The sequence below is a fragment of the Beta vulgaris genome, chromosome 4 (assembly GCF_026745355.1).
Source record: "Beta vulgaris subsp. vulgaris cultivar EL10 chromosome 4, EL10.2, whole genome shotgun sequence".
In the NCBI taxonomy this organism is placed as follows: domain Eukaryota; kingdom Viridiplantae; phylum Streptophyta; class Magnoliopsida; order Caryophyllales; family Amaranthaceae; genus Beta; species Beta vulgaris.
The window spans coordinates 52492435-52507830 of NC_079205.1; the positions used below are offsets into that span (position 1 = coordinate 52492435).

The window sequence follows — 15396 nt, forward strand, 5'->3', positions numbered from 1 at the left end:
TTAATCAATTCAATTATTATTGATAATAAATGTAGATACAAGTGAAAAAATAATTCTAGAACTAAATTCTAGTATACTTAGAACAAAATCTAATAAAAATTTCATATAATTACATGTACACTTTAAACTACACAACAAAAATCTAGAACCAAAACGGACTTCAAATCTGGTATCGGGATCGAAACCAACTTCAAATCTGGAACTCAAACGCAAATCTCATAACCCTGCAAATCAACAAAAACAAAGAAATTAATGAAATTAACCAGAAAAAAAACAATTATTAACAAGAATTAAATGAATAACTAAATAAATCTGGAACCTATTTTGCCCCAACCCCCACTGGGCCCGCCTAACCCACCACCCACCCCACCCAAACCCTAACACAACCAACGACCCAGCCCCCATCACCCACACGACCCGACTCACCCACTCAAAACAAAAAAAAAAAAAAACAAAAGGGTAAAACTAAAAAAAACACTATCTCTGCAGAACATCCTAATCAAGCAAGCTGCAATTGAACTTGCCATTTGAGAAAGTGATCTTATCTGCTCTTGTGACAGCATGGACTGCATAAGAATGCTGCGTCGGCCTTGCGGTAAAGCAGAGCGGCTGCAGCATGGTAGCTGTCACATGACCTTCCTTTAAGAGAAAGTCCCCATCCTGATAGTAAGCCTCTCATGCTGTTGCTGTTGTTATCATCTGTAGCTGCCACCATTTTTGATAGACAAGGTTAGAAATTGATAGAGAAATGGTGGAGTGGGTTTATTTAGGGGCGTTGGAGTGAAGTTTGATACTTTTATGGATATTGGAGATTGTTTATGTATTCTATTTCTTGATGTTATAACAAGTAAAATCAGTGGCAATTTTGCCATTGCAAAACCTTCCAGTAGGAGTGTCAGTGACAAAGTCTCTACCATAAGGAGGGAAGTTAGCTTTGATAATGGTGTAGAGGCCATTATTGTTGCCTGTATCAGCAACAGAATCACCAAATATGCAAAGTATGGGTACTAGAGGCTCTGCTTTACTTTGTTGAGAAACCAAAACAACAAGTAAAATAGAAGAAAATAACACACTTTTTGCAAACACCATTTTCATTGCTTCCTTTCACTGAGAGATAGAGAGAAGAGTGTGTGTGTATGTGTGTAAAATAGATGGTTCAAAATACTAGTTATCATTGTAATACAGCCAAGCAAGAAACAAATAATCATAAGCTGTTAGCACCACATTAAAAAGAAAGCAGCATACCACATTAACAACATCCTTCTCAATCTTCAAGTAATAATCTTTAAAAAGACAAAGAACAAAAATGTTATGACATCATATTAGACTTTGGTTGTAATACTATGGGAAGGACAAAAATATTAGGCAAAAATCAACATCCTTCTGGATGAGCAGAAGAGCCACATAGAGAGAAACAAACAATAAGCAGGGCTAAGAAGACTTCCCACTTCAGGGTCACCAACTAGTAATAAGACAGCATACAACTAACTCACCAGGACATTTTCTGAGAGCAACAAGTAATCTAAATGCCGAATGGAGAGATTCTCTCACATTTCTTTTTAAAGAAAACGGATCAGGAGCCATAAATCAAGAACCAAAAGGATGAAAAAAAAACTGAAGCATCCACCAGAGTTCAGTAAATCATTTTGGCTATTAGATTTCAGTGTAATGCAATACAAGATTAAGTATATATGAAAGTATGAAACAGATTTCCAAAGAATTATTACAAGAACACAACTCCTTAAAATGCTGAAGACCCCCACAATTCTCAAATTTCACTATCTTGTAGTACTGCAATACAAACTCAGAGAAACAAGAAACACAGAGCCAAAAGCCAATACCATCACATCTATCCATAATTCCATATAGCTAAGCCAAAACCTAAGGCATGTACGCAAGAAATGTGAAACCAATAAGTTAATGTCAAAGGTGGAATTTAGATATTTAAATTAGTAGATTTTGAGCGAGTTTCCACACAAGAATATTCGAAACTGATCTCCAAGAAATATCGGAATAAAAAATCCCATTTCATATTTCATATGTCGAAATTCATTCTAATCCACGCATATATGCAGAAAGTCATTTTTACAAATATGGGATTTTTGAAGGAGAATTGAGAAATTAACAACAAAAACTAGATCTGAAAAAACCCTAAAACGAATACCTGCGACGGTGATTGGCTCAGAAATCGATCGAACCTCCTTCAAATCAGAGAAAGTGCGGGCTAGAGTTGTACTTCTTTGATCCTCATACGCCACAAACGCAAAACCTTTGGACTTTCTCTAACAAGATTAACATTCCACCATTTCGCCATATCTGCAAAGAATTCAATCAAAAAACACAAAATTACTAACGAATTGAAAATTTGACGAAACATATAAATTAACTAAAAAATTTGAAACAAATGAAAGCTAATAATTTCGTACTGAGCAAAGACAGCAAGAAGATCGCCATTGAATACCGTCGACGGTGAGAGAGAAAAAAAATAGAAAGGAAGAGCGAGAAAGAAGAAGAAGAAAGAGGACGGTTGTGAATCGTGATGTGAGGTGAGAGATAGGGTTGGAAATAAGGTGGGTCGTGTTTTTCTTTATGACCATTAAATACCGTCCGCCATGTTAGACGGTAAACTTGAAGGACGGACGTTAATTAGCGTCCGCTCCAAAGACGGACGCTAATTTACAAAGACGGACGCTAATTAGCGTTCGTTTCAAAACGGATGCTAATTTTACAAAAACGGACGCTAATTTGCGTCTGATTGGGCCGGATGGTAAATTCAGACGCTAAAAGTGCGGATTCTTGTTGTGAAACATGCATTTACGTACCATGATCTAAACACAAAAAATCCCCCACATTAACATCATCAAACCCTAATCATTCATATTCATATACATTGATCACACATATAGAACAACCCCCTACATTAACATATCGCAACCTAAACATACATATACCATGATCTAAACACATAACAACCCCCACATTAACATCATCACAACCCAAACATGCATTTACCATGATCTACACACATAACACCCCCCCCACATTAACATTATCAAACCCTGATTATTCATATACATTGATTTACACATAGAACAACCCCCACATTAACATCATCACACTATGACAGATACGTCACCTAAATAAGGTGGGATAACAAATGACAAACACTTGCCATGTGAGCATCTCACCTCATACAAGGACGTACCTATCTCAGATGGACAACAACATGAAATCACAAGCAAACACACACATGTCTCAAACCATTATCACCTAACATCAAAACAACACCTAAACAATGAGCTTAACTAATCTAATTAAACCCCAACATATTTGCAACCATAACAAACCCTAAACAACAGAAACCATAACAATCTACCAACATATAACAACACCCCATAGGCTACATTCATAAAAAAAACACAGTCAAAGGCAACATATTTCCAATCCTATTCAACCCTAAACAATTTACCAACATATCAACTAATCCACAATGAAAGTCAATAGATTTTTACACCTAAAATACTTAAGCATAAAATAAAACCCTAATCAACTGATCCACAATCAAAATTCATACACAAGCACAATTAAAGTCAACATTTTTACAATCATAAAACACTAAAAAAACACCTAATAATCTACAAGCAATCCTAACCCAGGGGCAAAATTCATCATAATTCATCATAAATATCAACATATTATAAAGATTAAACATAATAAATTTAAATAAGACAAGAGTTTAAGAACATGGACAACATCATTTTTTTAGGGAACCCTTTTTTTTAGGGTTTCCCGTTGAAGAACTAGGTAGATCAACTTCTTTGGAAGACTGATCTACAAAAACGCCATCTCCCAAATCTACAACAACATCATCACTATCACCAGTGTTAGCGTCTTTGAATGGAGTTGAATCATCAAAGATGATTTGCTTCCTCGCAGAAAACCCATATCCAGAGGCTTCATCTTCATAACTGAAGTGAAGCTCTGGCGTTCTCAACTTCGAAGTCGGTGTTTCAAACTTTTGTTGTACATAAGCCAAGTTCAAAGAAGAATCATTATGCATATCCAATTCACGCAGCAACCAAGACTCTTCTTCTGATCCCATTTCATATTCACCAAAAAACAACTCGGATGTATCATTAGTGGCCATCTCAGATCTACAAACAAGTGGTGGAAATAACCCAAATGCTACCAAAAAAGAGGCGCAAAAAAATTAGGGCTTATATGAACAGTTGAGAATGAATCGTAAAGTTCTTCAGAGGAGAGAGAGAGATAGTTTGACAAAAAGAAAGAGGGAGAAAGAGAGGAATTAGATCAGTTGAGGAATAATCGAGAAAGTGAGAGAGAAGTAGAAATTAGGGTTCTTCAATTTTAGAGGAGAGAGGAAAGAAGGGGGAAGAGGTGAAAATGTGAGAGGTTAGTAGAAATTAGGGTTTTTCAGTAATTGAGGGGAGAGAGTGAGAGGAATAAGAACAAGTGAGGAAGAATCGAGAAAGTGAGAGGATTTTAAAAAAATCTAATGGGGGTTGGTGGAGTTGGGTTAAAAAGGGAGGGAAAGGTCTGGAGAATTCATTGTTGTTAGGTGAGTGGGTAAGTAATTAATGAGTGTTATGTGGGTTGGTGGGGGTAATTACATAATGACACTATTGTAATAAATAGGAATTTTTTTCGCCAAAAACAACTTGCTTTCACTTATAGTAAATATACCATATAAGGAAAGTGTTTCAGTTATTATGAAACGGAAGAAGTATTTGTATAGATTAACTTGTTGCATCCACACAAGATAACTTTGTAAAGATGAGTAAACCATGACCAAAATTCAACTAAAAATCAAGATCCGAAATCAAGCTAGACTTGAAATTCTAACAAGTTGATTAAACTCGACCCGACTCAAAATGGTCAAATCTAAACAATTAAATATACAAATAAAGATTTGTTGTAAATAAACTGAAGAGAGAAAATAGAAGAGAGAATCGTCTTGTATATCTTATTCCATGTAGTCCGGTATATATATATACAATACAATAGTTAGGGTTTGCTTGGAGAACAAAACCCTAGAATATCCCGGATATATTAACGGGGGGTAATAATGGGCATCCATATTATATTTCATAACACTCCCCCTTGGATGTCCATTATACAAAATAAAATTCTCTCTTAAAATAAAATATTTCTAATGCGCGTAAGATGCTGCCTCATTAAAAACCTTACCAGGAAAACCCAGTGGGAAAAACCATGGTTAAGGGAAAAAGAGTGCAGCGCGCATCTACTCCCCCTCATGATTACATAACTTGAGATCTTTGAGACGACGTAATCCAATACGGTAAACTAATTTCTTGAAAGTAGCGGTGGGAAGTGCCTTGGTGAATAGGTCTGCCAAATTTTCACTTGAACGAATCTGTAGAACCTGTACATCACCATTCTTCTGCAGTTCATGGGTGAAGAAAAATTTTGGTAAAATGTGTTTTGTTCTATCACCCTTGATGTATCCTTCCTTGAGCTGTGCAATGCATGCTGCATTATCCTCATACATAACTGTTGGAGCTTCTTTCCCTATAGATATGCCACAATCTTCTCGTATATGTTGAATTACGGACCTTAACCATACACATTCACGACTAGCTTCGTGGATAGCTAAAATCTCTGCATGGTTGGAAGAAGTGGCTGCAATGGTTTGCTTCATGGAACGCCAAGAAATGGCAGTACCACCACTTGTGAACACATATCCTGTTTGTGATCGAGCATTATGGGGATCAGACAAATACCCTGCATCTGCAAAACCAATTAAGTCTTCTTTGGGTTGGTTAGAAAAGAATAAACCCATATCTTTTGTTCCTTGGAGGTAACGAAGTACATGTTTTATTCCATTCCAATGCCTTCGAGTTGGACAGAGCTAAACCTTGCTAGCAAGTTCACAGGAAATGATATGTCAGGTCTCGTATGGCTAGCAAGATACATCAATGCCCCTATTGCACTTAAGTATGGTACTTCAGGACCAAGGATTTCTTCATTTATTTCTCGAGGACGGAACGGGTCTTTATCAACATCGAGTGATCTTACAACCATTGGGCTACTCAACGGGTGTGCTTGATCCAAATAAAACCTTTTTAACACCTTTTCCGTATATGTTGTTTGATGCACAAGGATTCCATTCTTTAGATGCTCAATCTGTAGCCCCAAGCAAAATTTTGTCTTTCCAAGATCTTTCATCTCAAATTCTTTCTTCAAATATTCCACTGTGTGTGAAATCTCTTCAGGGGTCCCAATAATATTTAAATCATCAACATACACTGCAATTATTACAAATCCTGCCCCAAATTTCTTTATAAAAATGCATGGACTGATAGGGTCATTCTTATAGCCTTCACTTAACAAGTACTCACTGAGGCGATTATACCACATACGCCCTGATTGCTTCAATCCATAAAGAGATCTGTTTAATTTTATGCAGTAATGTTCTCGAGAATTAGAATTTGCTGCTTCTGGCAGTTTAAATCCTTCTGGGACTTTCATATAAATGTCATTGTCCAGTGGCCCATATAAGTAGGCTGTGATCACATCCATTAAACGTAAATCAAGTCCTTCTCTTATTGCCAGACTAATAAGAAATCTGAAAGTAGTTGCGTCCACCACAGGGGAGTATGTTTCTTCATAATCAATTCCAGGTCTTTGTGAGAATCCTTGTGCAACTAAACGTGCTTTGTATCTCACAATTTCACCATCTTCATTCTTCTTTCGCACAAAGACCCATTTATGTCCCACTGGTTTACACCTTTAGGTGTACGGACTACTGGTCCAAAGACTTCTCTCTTTGCAAGAGATTTTAATTCTGCCTCAATTGCTTCCTTCCATTTTGGCCAATATCCTTTGTGCACACTCTTCAATAGACTTTGGTTCATGATCCTCATTTTCTTCCATAACATCACTGCTACATTGCATGCAAAAATTTCATCGACGTCGATTTATTTCGGTTCCATTTTATTCCAGACATGACATAATCAGTTGAGATCTCTTCATTGTCAGGTACCTGAATTTCTTCCTTTGCCATGTCTAAAGTCTCTCCTGGAGATCCTTCAAAATTCTTTGTTTCCTCGGTCTGGCCATTATCAATTCCTGCTCCTTTTCTTTTCCGAGGATTCTTATCTTTGGAACCAATAGGTCTACCACGCTTCAGGCGTGCTGTAGACTCACTAGCAGTTTGATGTTTTCCTTCTGGGACATCAATTTTGATTGGAGCATTCACAGCTGGTATATGCGACTTGGTTACTCTATTTGGGTCAGTAAATGCGTCTGGCAATCGATTTGCTAAGCTTTGTAAATGAATTATCTTTTGGACTTCTAATTCACATTGTTTATTACGAGGATCAAGATGAGATAATGATAATTCATTCCAACTGATTTCCTTCTCCAGCTGTTTATTCTCTCCCCTAATGTTGGAAAAACTGACTCATTAAAGTGACAGTCTGCAAATCGAGCCTTAAATAGATTCCCTGTGGATGGCTCTAGATATTTAATTATTGATGGAGATTCATATCCAACATATATTCCTAACCTCCTTTGAGGACCCATCTTAGAACGATGTGGTGGAGCAATTGGAACATATACAGCACATCCAAAAACTTTTAGATGGGAAATATTTGGTTCCTGACCAAAAACCAATTGTGAGGGGAGAACTTTTGATTACTCGTTGGCCTGATGCGAATTAATGCTGCTGCATGTAATATAGCATGTCCCCAAGCAGAGATTGGGAGTTTGGACTTCATAAGTAGTGGTCTAGCAATCAACTGGAGACGCTTTATTAATGATTCAGCTAGACCATTTTGTGTGTGAACATGTGCTACAGGATGTTCAACACTTATCCCAATAGACATGCAATAATCATCAAAGGCTTGAGAAGTGAATTCACCAGCATTATCAAGGCGGATTGCCTTCATAGGGAAATCTGGAAAATGTGCTCGTAATCTAATCAATTGAGCAAGTAGTCTCGCAAACGCCAGGTTGCGAGTTGATAGCAAGGATACATGTGACCATCTACTCGATGCGTCAATTAAAACCATAAAATATCTAAATGTTCCACATGGTGGGTGAATTGGCCCACAAATATCTCCCTGTATACGTTCCAAAAAATTGATAGATTCAAAATCTATTTTGGTTGGTGAAGGTCGTATTATCAACTTGCCTTGTGAGCAAGCAGCACATGAGAAATCATTAGGAAGAATCTTCTGGTTCTTCAATGAATGTCCACATGAATTTTCAATTATTTTTCGCATCATTATTGAACCAGGGTGGCCCAACCGGTCATGCCAAATAGTGAAATTATCTGCAAACTTCCTGTTTACTATGGCATATGTTTCAATTGTATTGATTTTAGTATAGTACAGACCAGTGGAAAATGCAGGTAATTTCTCCAAAATATTCTTAGTGCCTTGGGTAATACTCGTGATATGAAGGTATTCAACATTTCCTTCACTTATTGTCTCAATATGATATCCATTATGGCGAATATCTTTAAAGCTCAATAAATTTCTTTGAGATTTGGGAGAATATAGTGCATCAATGATTTCAAATTTCGTTCCCATAGGCATAATATATTTGCTCTTCCGGAGCCTTCAATTATCTTTGTACTACCTGATATAGTACTCACACTAGTTTCTTTCATTGTCAAATAAGAGAAATATCTCTTGCTTTTTAGTATGGTATGAGTAGTTGCACTGTCTGCTAGGCATAAATCTTCACCATTCATTGCTAACTGAACTTGAGGGGCATTCATATTCTTCAAATAAATGAAATAACAATAATATATAAGAATAACTAAATAACCAAAATTTAACAATGTCATATAAAATCATAGTACTAACAAATAAAATCTAAAATAAAATAACATAAATCCAAACAAAAATCCATAGTAATAACTTAATAAACGAAAACGAAGTTTTATTCTTTAAAAGCCATAATCTAATCTAAGGATTAATTATTCCCTTCAGGGGTGGTGAAGAAATCAGCAACTTCCAGGTGAGTTGTATTGCCACAATCAAAATCACCTTCGCCATCTTCGTACACAAGATTTGTTTCTACTTTCTTTCCCTTTTGCTTCAATGATTGTTGATAGAGGTCAACCAAGTGTTTTGGTGTACGACACGTACGAGACCAATGACCTTTTCCTCCACATCTGTAACATACATTGGTCACGTTCTCATTTTTATCTTTCTCTTGTTTGTTATCATCTTTATTGTCCCCTTCTGGTGGGAATATGAATTCTGGAAATAACCACCTCGGCCTCGGCCTCGACCTCGACCATATCCGTATCCACGTCCACGTCCACGACCTCGACCATGTCCATATCCATATCCATGTCCACGTCCACGTCCACGTCCACTATTGTTGGCATGATATTTTTCTTTCCCATTATGGGATGTCGCATTCGCTTCAGGGAATGGAGCAGAACCAGTTGGACGTGATTCATGATTTTTCATCAGTAGCTCATTATTTTGCTCAGCCACAAGGAGACAAGATATAAGTTCAGAATATTTCTTAAATTCCTTTTCACGGTATTGTGTCTGCAGGACAACATTATTCGCATGAAAGGTAGTGTATGTTTTCTCTAGCATTTCTGCATCAGTGATTTTCTCTCCACATAATTTCAACTGTGAAGTAATTCTGAACATAGCTGAGTTATATTCACTTACAGACTTAAAGTCTTGTAGTCTTAAATGTAACCAGTCATAACGAGCTTTGGGTAGTATTACAGTTTTCTGGTGGTCATACCTTTCCTTTAGATTACTCCAAAGGACTTGTGGATCTTTCACGGTCAAGTACTCAATCTTAAGACCTTCATGGAGGTGGTGGCGAAGAAATATCATAGCCTTAGCTTTGTTTTGACTTGTTGCTTTATTGCCTGCTTTGATTGTATCACCAAGGTCTTTTGCATCTAGGTGAATTTCAGCGTCTAACACCCAAGACAAATAGTTCTTTCCAGTAATATCAAGGGCCGCAAATTCAAGCTTTGTAAGGTTCGACATAGTATACTCAATCACAGATGATTTTCTTGGTTTCTTGTTTGCTCAGTCGGCTAGGGTTTGGTGCTGATAACGTGTTGTAAATAAACTGAAGAGAGAAAATAGAAGAGAGAATCGTCTTGTATATCTTATTCCATGTAGTCCGGTATATATATATACAATACAATAGTTAGGGTTTGCTTGGAGAACAAAACCCTAGAATATCCCGGATATATTAACGGGGGGTATAATGGGCATCCATATTATATTTCATAACAAGATTGGATTTATCATTGAGTAATTATTATAAATTCCCATGTGATATTCTGTTAATGTAGTTGCGATAAGCAGAATCTGGCAGAACCCAAAATGGCCACTTCTTCACAACCAAGCTTGTTGAGCTACCATATTTGCTGCTCTTCTAACTCTAATTCTTACTCAAACCCCATCACTCATTTTTCATCATCAATTTCTCTCTCTACTTTTCATGGATTCTGCACAAATCGACTGCCCAGAAATCATTCCCTTATTCTAACTAAAACTCATGCCAAATTTGACAAATTTGAGGGTAGTGAGGACAGCCCACTACAACTGCAACAGCAACAACAACAAGAACAATTTGTTTCTCAAGAAGTGAAACAAGATGATGATGAGTAAGATTTTTCTTTGTTGTTATTGGATATTTTGATCTTAAATGAAAACAAGTTATGGTTGTTATCATGAGTGTTACCTGATTTGTGGTATGAGAAATGGGTACTCGAACGTAATTCGCTAGCTAATGATGTTAAGTTATTCCCAAAAGTAAAGTACATGGTAGCTGTTTGCGGATTTAGCGAATTAGGTAACACTAGACTCAAGATATAGGGTGTGTTTGGTTGGAACGAAAGTGATTTTCCATCAAAGCTATTTTCCTCACTTTTCTTTGTTTGATTTGGACCGGATCAATGGGGCGAAAATATGGGTTGAAGTTGAATTTTATTTTACAATGGTGAAAAATTACTTTCCCAAACGAGGCAAGAGAAACTACCCTCTTCCTCACTCTATCAAATGGTACACAACACAAACTAAGAAAAAGGGTTCAAACGAAAGTTATTTCCTTGCAACCAAACAAGGAAAACCAATCTAGAATTGAGTTTTCCTCTTAAACGCGATTTTATGAAAGCCATTTTCCGTGAGACATGTTTTCCGTCCAACCAAACACATCCATAAAGAACCTGCTAGCAATGATAATACTTCCTCCGTTTCATAATACTCGCTACATCTTCCATTATGGAAAATTTCACATTATTTGCTACACTTCCTTTTTAGGCAATAAACTCTCTCTATCTCTCTTCTCTCACATGGATCCCTTTTCTTTTTACTCTCTACCTCTCTCTTCTCCAAAAATTGCCTAAGAGTCCGTGAATTGAGAAATGTAGCGAGTAATATGGAACGGATGAAGTATGACTTTTGCGGTAAAATTAGCTAGTATGCTTCAACTTTAATCAGAAATGTGATTTGAGCTTCTTTAGGCGAATTTGAATTGACCAGCTGAGTTTGTTTTTTAAGTTTGAGTGTACAAGTGATTTTTATCGTCTTCTTTTGTTTCCTTAGTTAGCCAAGCTGAATTTTGCTCTTGCTTGAAAGTTAAAGCATTAGAATGAAAATCATGTCAGAAAATTGATATGAGCACTTGACTTGTGCTTTCATTTGCCACCAGATGACTGATTAGTGACTAAGATAGATTGAATGATCATGTAATGCCTGTATATGATGTATATTGCTTGTCTGATGAAAATTATTTGACAGTTGCTTGCCTTCTGACTTGGAGGGTGCAGTTCGACAATCAAGTCTAGCTACTGCTTCGTTCGTGGATGCTGGAGGAACAAGAGCCATTGTAGGTGTTCCAGTGAAATTGTTGATGGTTTATGGTTGGATTTTTTTGTAGGGTATTACTTGAATTAAGTGATGAGGAAATAATGTTATACATATCATATCCTGATATCCTTATTTATGAGAGATCGAGACAATCTAACAGCTAATTCTGGACAGCGTGAGTAGTTAAGTAATAGTCTGAAGTCCTACAACAAACATGTCACTATTATATAGTGCAAATATTAACTCCATTTTATGAAACGAGTGGCTCAGAAATTTAGAACAGAAAGAATGACATTCAATCTGAACAAAAGGAGTATACATATACCATATCAATAGTTCGTAGGACATTATCTCTGTTCATTGTTTCATCTTATAGTTCCACTTCTTGAAACGACAAATAGGAAATAGTTTGGCCTTCAGAAGAATATCCAGTTTGCTGATATGCAGAGTTATATGTTCTATAATCAAGAATATCTGATGCTTGATGCTTCCTTTTTTTATTTGCTTTTGCTGAAGTTTGTTTTCGCCTTTGGCAGGTTGAGCTTTTAATACCTCAGTTGCAATTTTTGGATGATGAAGGTGCGCAAGCTGAACTATGGGAACTATCAAGGATTTTCTTAGACACGCTTATGGAGGAAACAGGATGTCAGGTAGGTTAGTTGAAAGCCTTATTCTATAGTCATTTTCCAAAAGAAAGAGGCTATATACCTAAGCGTTCTATATGGAACAAGAGGTATATTGACATCGTCCTTACCCTTTGGGCAGTGAACCATGGTAGAGGACTAGAGGTAGTAAGCTTCAAAATGTCAATATAGAATTTTTGGTTCACTGAAGAATGCATAGGTCTTAGTTCTTTCAAGATCTAAACGAATTGTAGATAGAATTATGGGTTTTGATCATATGGTGCAATCTAGATAGACGGATCAGAAAACATTAAAGAAATTAAACTGTTCAAAGCCTACTAAAAGCGTAAATTACATGGTTCTTCATGGCATTTAACCTCCACATCCTCTATATAACTAAGTTTTATACTTTTGTTAACAGAAAGTCAAAGCGATATTTCCAGACACCGGGGCTGCTGCACTTCTGAAGTATCAGTGGAAAGATGCTTCTTTTGGATTCTCTAGGTACAGATTCTTTTCTGTGTACACTAATTGCTGCTTGCGTGCTTAAATTGCTTTCTGATTCCTATATTCTGTTTTTGTTGTATAGTTCTGATATTCTTTTCATGTTCACACTTCTTTGTAGCTTAAGTGATAGGAAGCCTGTAGAGGATGAAGATGAGATTGTTGTAATGGTGGTTCCTGACTATCAGATGCTGGAATATGTTCAGAAAATTGCTACTCTTCTCTCAGATGACCCGGTATCTATGTTAGCTTACACCTAGTTTGCAATGCTTGGGTCTTGATGTCATGTATTTGTTTTATTGTAACTATCATATGATAATAAGTACGACGTAGAAATGATTTCACTCTTAATATTTTAGGATGTCTGCAAAAAATTCACATTTCTAAAACAGCAATATATTATAAGTACTTATATTTCTAAGAAAATCACTGTTATGATTCCCTTCTTTTCGTTATCTAAGGCATAAATTGGGACTTTGCTGGAACACACGAGTCAGCTTATCACAGTTGCTGAATGCAATAAGTGCTGGACTAGTCTCAAGGAGTGCAGTCTAGACTCTCTTTCATGATATGATGAAGGGAATTGGGTGCCTGGGTGGTTTGACTGGAATGTTGGTCAATTAGATTAAATCCTTAATATTGAACGAGAAGGCCAAATGAGTCTGTAATGCTGGACTGAGGGAGTATGAATGTGTGAAAGATTTTAGAATATAGGTTTAAACATTCAAACTGCATATATCTCATTAAATTTCTTATAATTCTATTAGCCAAGGCCTCTCATCATGTGGAATCCACGTCTTATCAGTGAAGATGTTGGAGTTGGGCTCAATGTTCGGAAGTTAAGACGCTCCTTCATGAGGTAAGCTTTCTTTCTTGTGTTTCAGGCTAATATTTGTCAATTATCTACCCACTTGACCAACATTACCAACAACAGTACCATACATGAAGGTTAAGGTCAATCAAAGTCAAAGCTGATAAATGATGTTGAATCTTAAATTCACTTGGGGATCCATGTTCTCTTTCAAATTCTTTTTGCTCTAAAACTTTTTCTTCAAGGAGATTGAAACTAAAAGTATATTCAACTATATGCTCAATCAAAATCACAGCTGATAATTCAGGTTCAATCTTAAAATCACTTGGTTTCCGTTGTTCTCCTCTTTCAATTTATTTATTTTTTGCTCTATAATCTTCAAGGATCTTAAAAAAAAAAGTGAATTCAACTATATGCACGGTCTCCTGTAAGACTAAATGTGTTTTGATGAAGGTTCTTAGTCCAACTGGTTGAACCTTATTTATAACTAAGGAGTGTCTCATACTTGATGCAGCACTTTTTCCGTGGTTTATTCAATGAGACCTTTTCAAGCTGGTGCAGTGTTCAGGTGTTATCCTGGGTAAGTATAGACTGCCATTGTTGTTTAGTTGCTTGATTTATTGCAGATTTGCACTCAGTGTGTTGCTGTATTATTTTTATCACCAGATTATGGAAGGTGTTTTATGATAATAAGGACAGGCCAGGCAGGTATCTGCTTGCAAAAGAACTAATAAGTCGTCCTGATTCCGGAGAACTAGAGGTCAGTTTTAGCATGTCACTATTTTTTCTATAAAAAAACTTGCAACATTCTGACTTTCACGCTTTGCTAACACACAAATTTGACCATAAATATCTCAATTCATCTAATAGAAACCATATTTGATGTTTTGAGAATATACATTGAGATATATCCAACAACATCTTGCACCAACAATGTCTAGAAATTTGTGATTTTTTGGGGTCAAGGATATTATATGAATACTGAATAGTACACGAGCCAAAACAATGCAACAAAAAGAAAACTGTGGGATATTTTCCTGGAATTGGCAAAATGATTTTTGATCCAGAATACTGGTATGTTTTTTTGATTCAGATTTCAGAGAACCAGAAATGTGACACATGTGAATAGGAGGGATTCGAGGGAATATACATATTGTATTTCGTTAGAGTGTGTTCTTCCTGAATAATGTGTGCTTGTATCTAATGCAGTTTATTTTCGGAGATGTACAAGAGAAGGCAGAAGAAGGAGGGCCATCCTTCTTTGCTAGAGCAGCAGGCATATTCTCCTCCTTAAATAGATTCATGAGAGTAATATCAAAATAACTATCATGTAAAAGGCGCAGGAAGTCCACTGCATCCGCACATTTCTATACCCCTGTGTAATCAAATTGACAGCTGATACCGGACCTGAGAAAAGTTTGCTAATTCCGCTGGATCAGCACATTCCTTTCAATACCTCTATGTAATCAAATTGACAGCTGATACCGTACACGACAAAAGCTTGTTATATGACCTTGATTGAATCTTTAGCATAAAATATTCAGTGTACATTGAACAAGATTCAAAATATGGCATGTATACAGACATTCCAAATTCCACTGGATCAGCA

At 36.5% G+C, this 15396-nt stretch overlaps 3 protein-coding genes and 1 long non-coding RNA gene across 5 annotated transcripts; 1 reads left to right on the plus strand and 3 right to left on the minus strand.

Moving 5' to 3' along the window:
• Positions 1 to 2800, minus strand: LOC125496286 (uncharacterized). 2 transcript variants are annotated; one of them, XR_007272955.2, is made up of 3 exons: positions 2427 to 2800; positions 2165 to 2316; positions 1 to 705 (listed from the first exon to the last, which is right to left on the minus strand). It is a non-coding gene; the product is annotated as an uncharacterized LOC125496286 (long non-coding RNA). The 2 variants fall into 2 exon arrangements; XR_007272954.2 differs by having other exon boundaries at positions 2165 to 2800.
• Positions 2801 to 6925: 4125 nt separating this feature from the next.
• Positions 6926 to 9047, minus strand: LOC130591188 (uncharacterized). The gene is made up of 3 exons (XM_057394123.1): positions 9039 to 9047; positions 7550 to 7641; positions 6926 to 7424 (listed from the first exon to the last, which is right to left on the minus strand). The coding sequence occupies exons 1-3, from the start codon at positions 9045 to 9047 to the stop codon at positions 6926 to 6928; spliced, it is 600 nt and encodes a 199-aa protein (XP_057250106.1).
• A 135-nt stretch (positions 9048 to 9182) lies between these two features.
• LOC104890903 (uncharacterized) lies at positions 9183 to 10016 on the minus strand. Its single transcript, XM_010676520.3, has one exon. It carries the CDS (start codon positions 10014 to 10016, stop codon positions 9183 to 9185), a length of 834 nt encoding a protein of 277 aa, XP_010674822.3.
• A 279-nt stretch (positions 10017 to 10295) lies between these two features.
• Positions 10296 to 15393, plus strand: LOC104890843 (uncharacterized). Its single transcript, XM_010676452.4, has 9 exons — positions 10296 to 10645; positions 11781 to 11868; positions 12386 to 12499; positions 12894 to 12976; positions 13098 to 13212; positions 13744 to 13835; positions 14302 to 14367; positions 14454 to 14547; positions 14997 to 15393. The coding sequence occupies exons 1-9, from the start codon at positions 10362 to 10364 to the stop codon at positions 15108 to 15110; spliced, it is 1050 nt and encodes a 349-aa protein (XP_010674754.1). The 5' UTR covers positions 10296 to 10361; the 3' UTR covers positions 15111 to 15393.
• The last annotated feature ends 3 nt before the right edge of the window (positions 15394 to 15396 follow it).

Bases quoted from the DNA above. Each gene is read 5' to 3' on its own strand.
- LOC130591188 (XM_057394123.1), bottom strand. The intron at 7,425-7,549 runs GTTAGGAATATA...TTCCAACATTAG, and splicing joins AAGATGGGTCCTCAAAGGAG to GGGAGAGAATAAACAGCTGG.
- LOC104890903 (XM_010676520.3), bottom strand. From the start codon at position 10,016: ATGTCGAACCTTACAAAGCTTGAATTTGCGGCCCTTGATATTACTGGA.
- LOC104890843 (XM_010676452.4), top strand. From the start codon at position 10,362: ATGGCCACTTCTTCACAACCAAGCTTGTTGAGCTACCATATTTGCTGC. The intron at 13,213-13,743 runs GTATCTATGTTA...TAATTCTATTAG, and splicing joins CTCTTCTCTCAGATGACCCG to CCAAGGCCTCTCATCATGTG. The intron at 14,548-14,996 runs GTCAGTTTTAGC...TATCTAATGCAG, and splicing joins CTGATTCCGGAGAACTAGAG to TTTATTTTCGGAGATGTACA.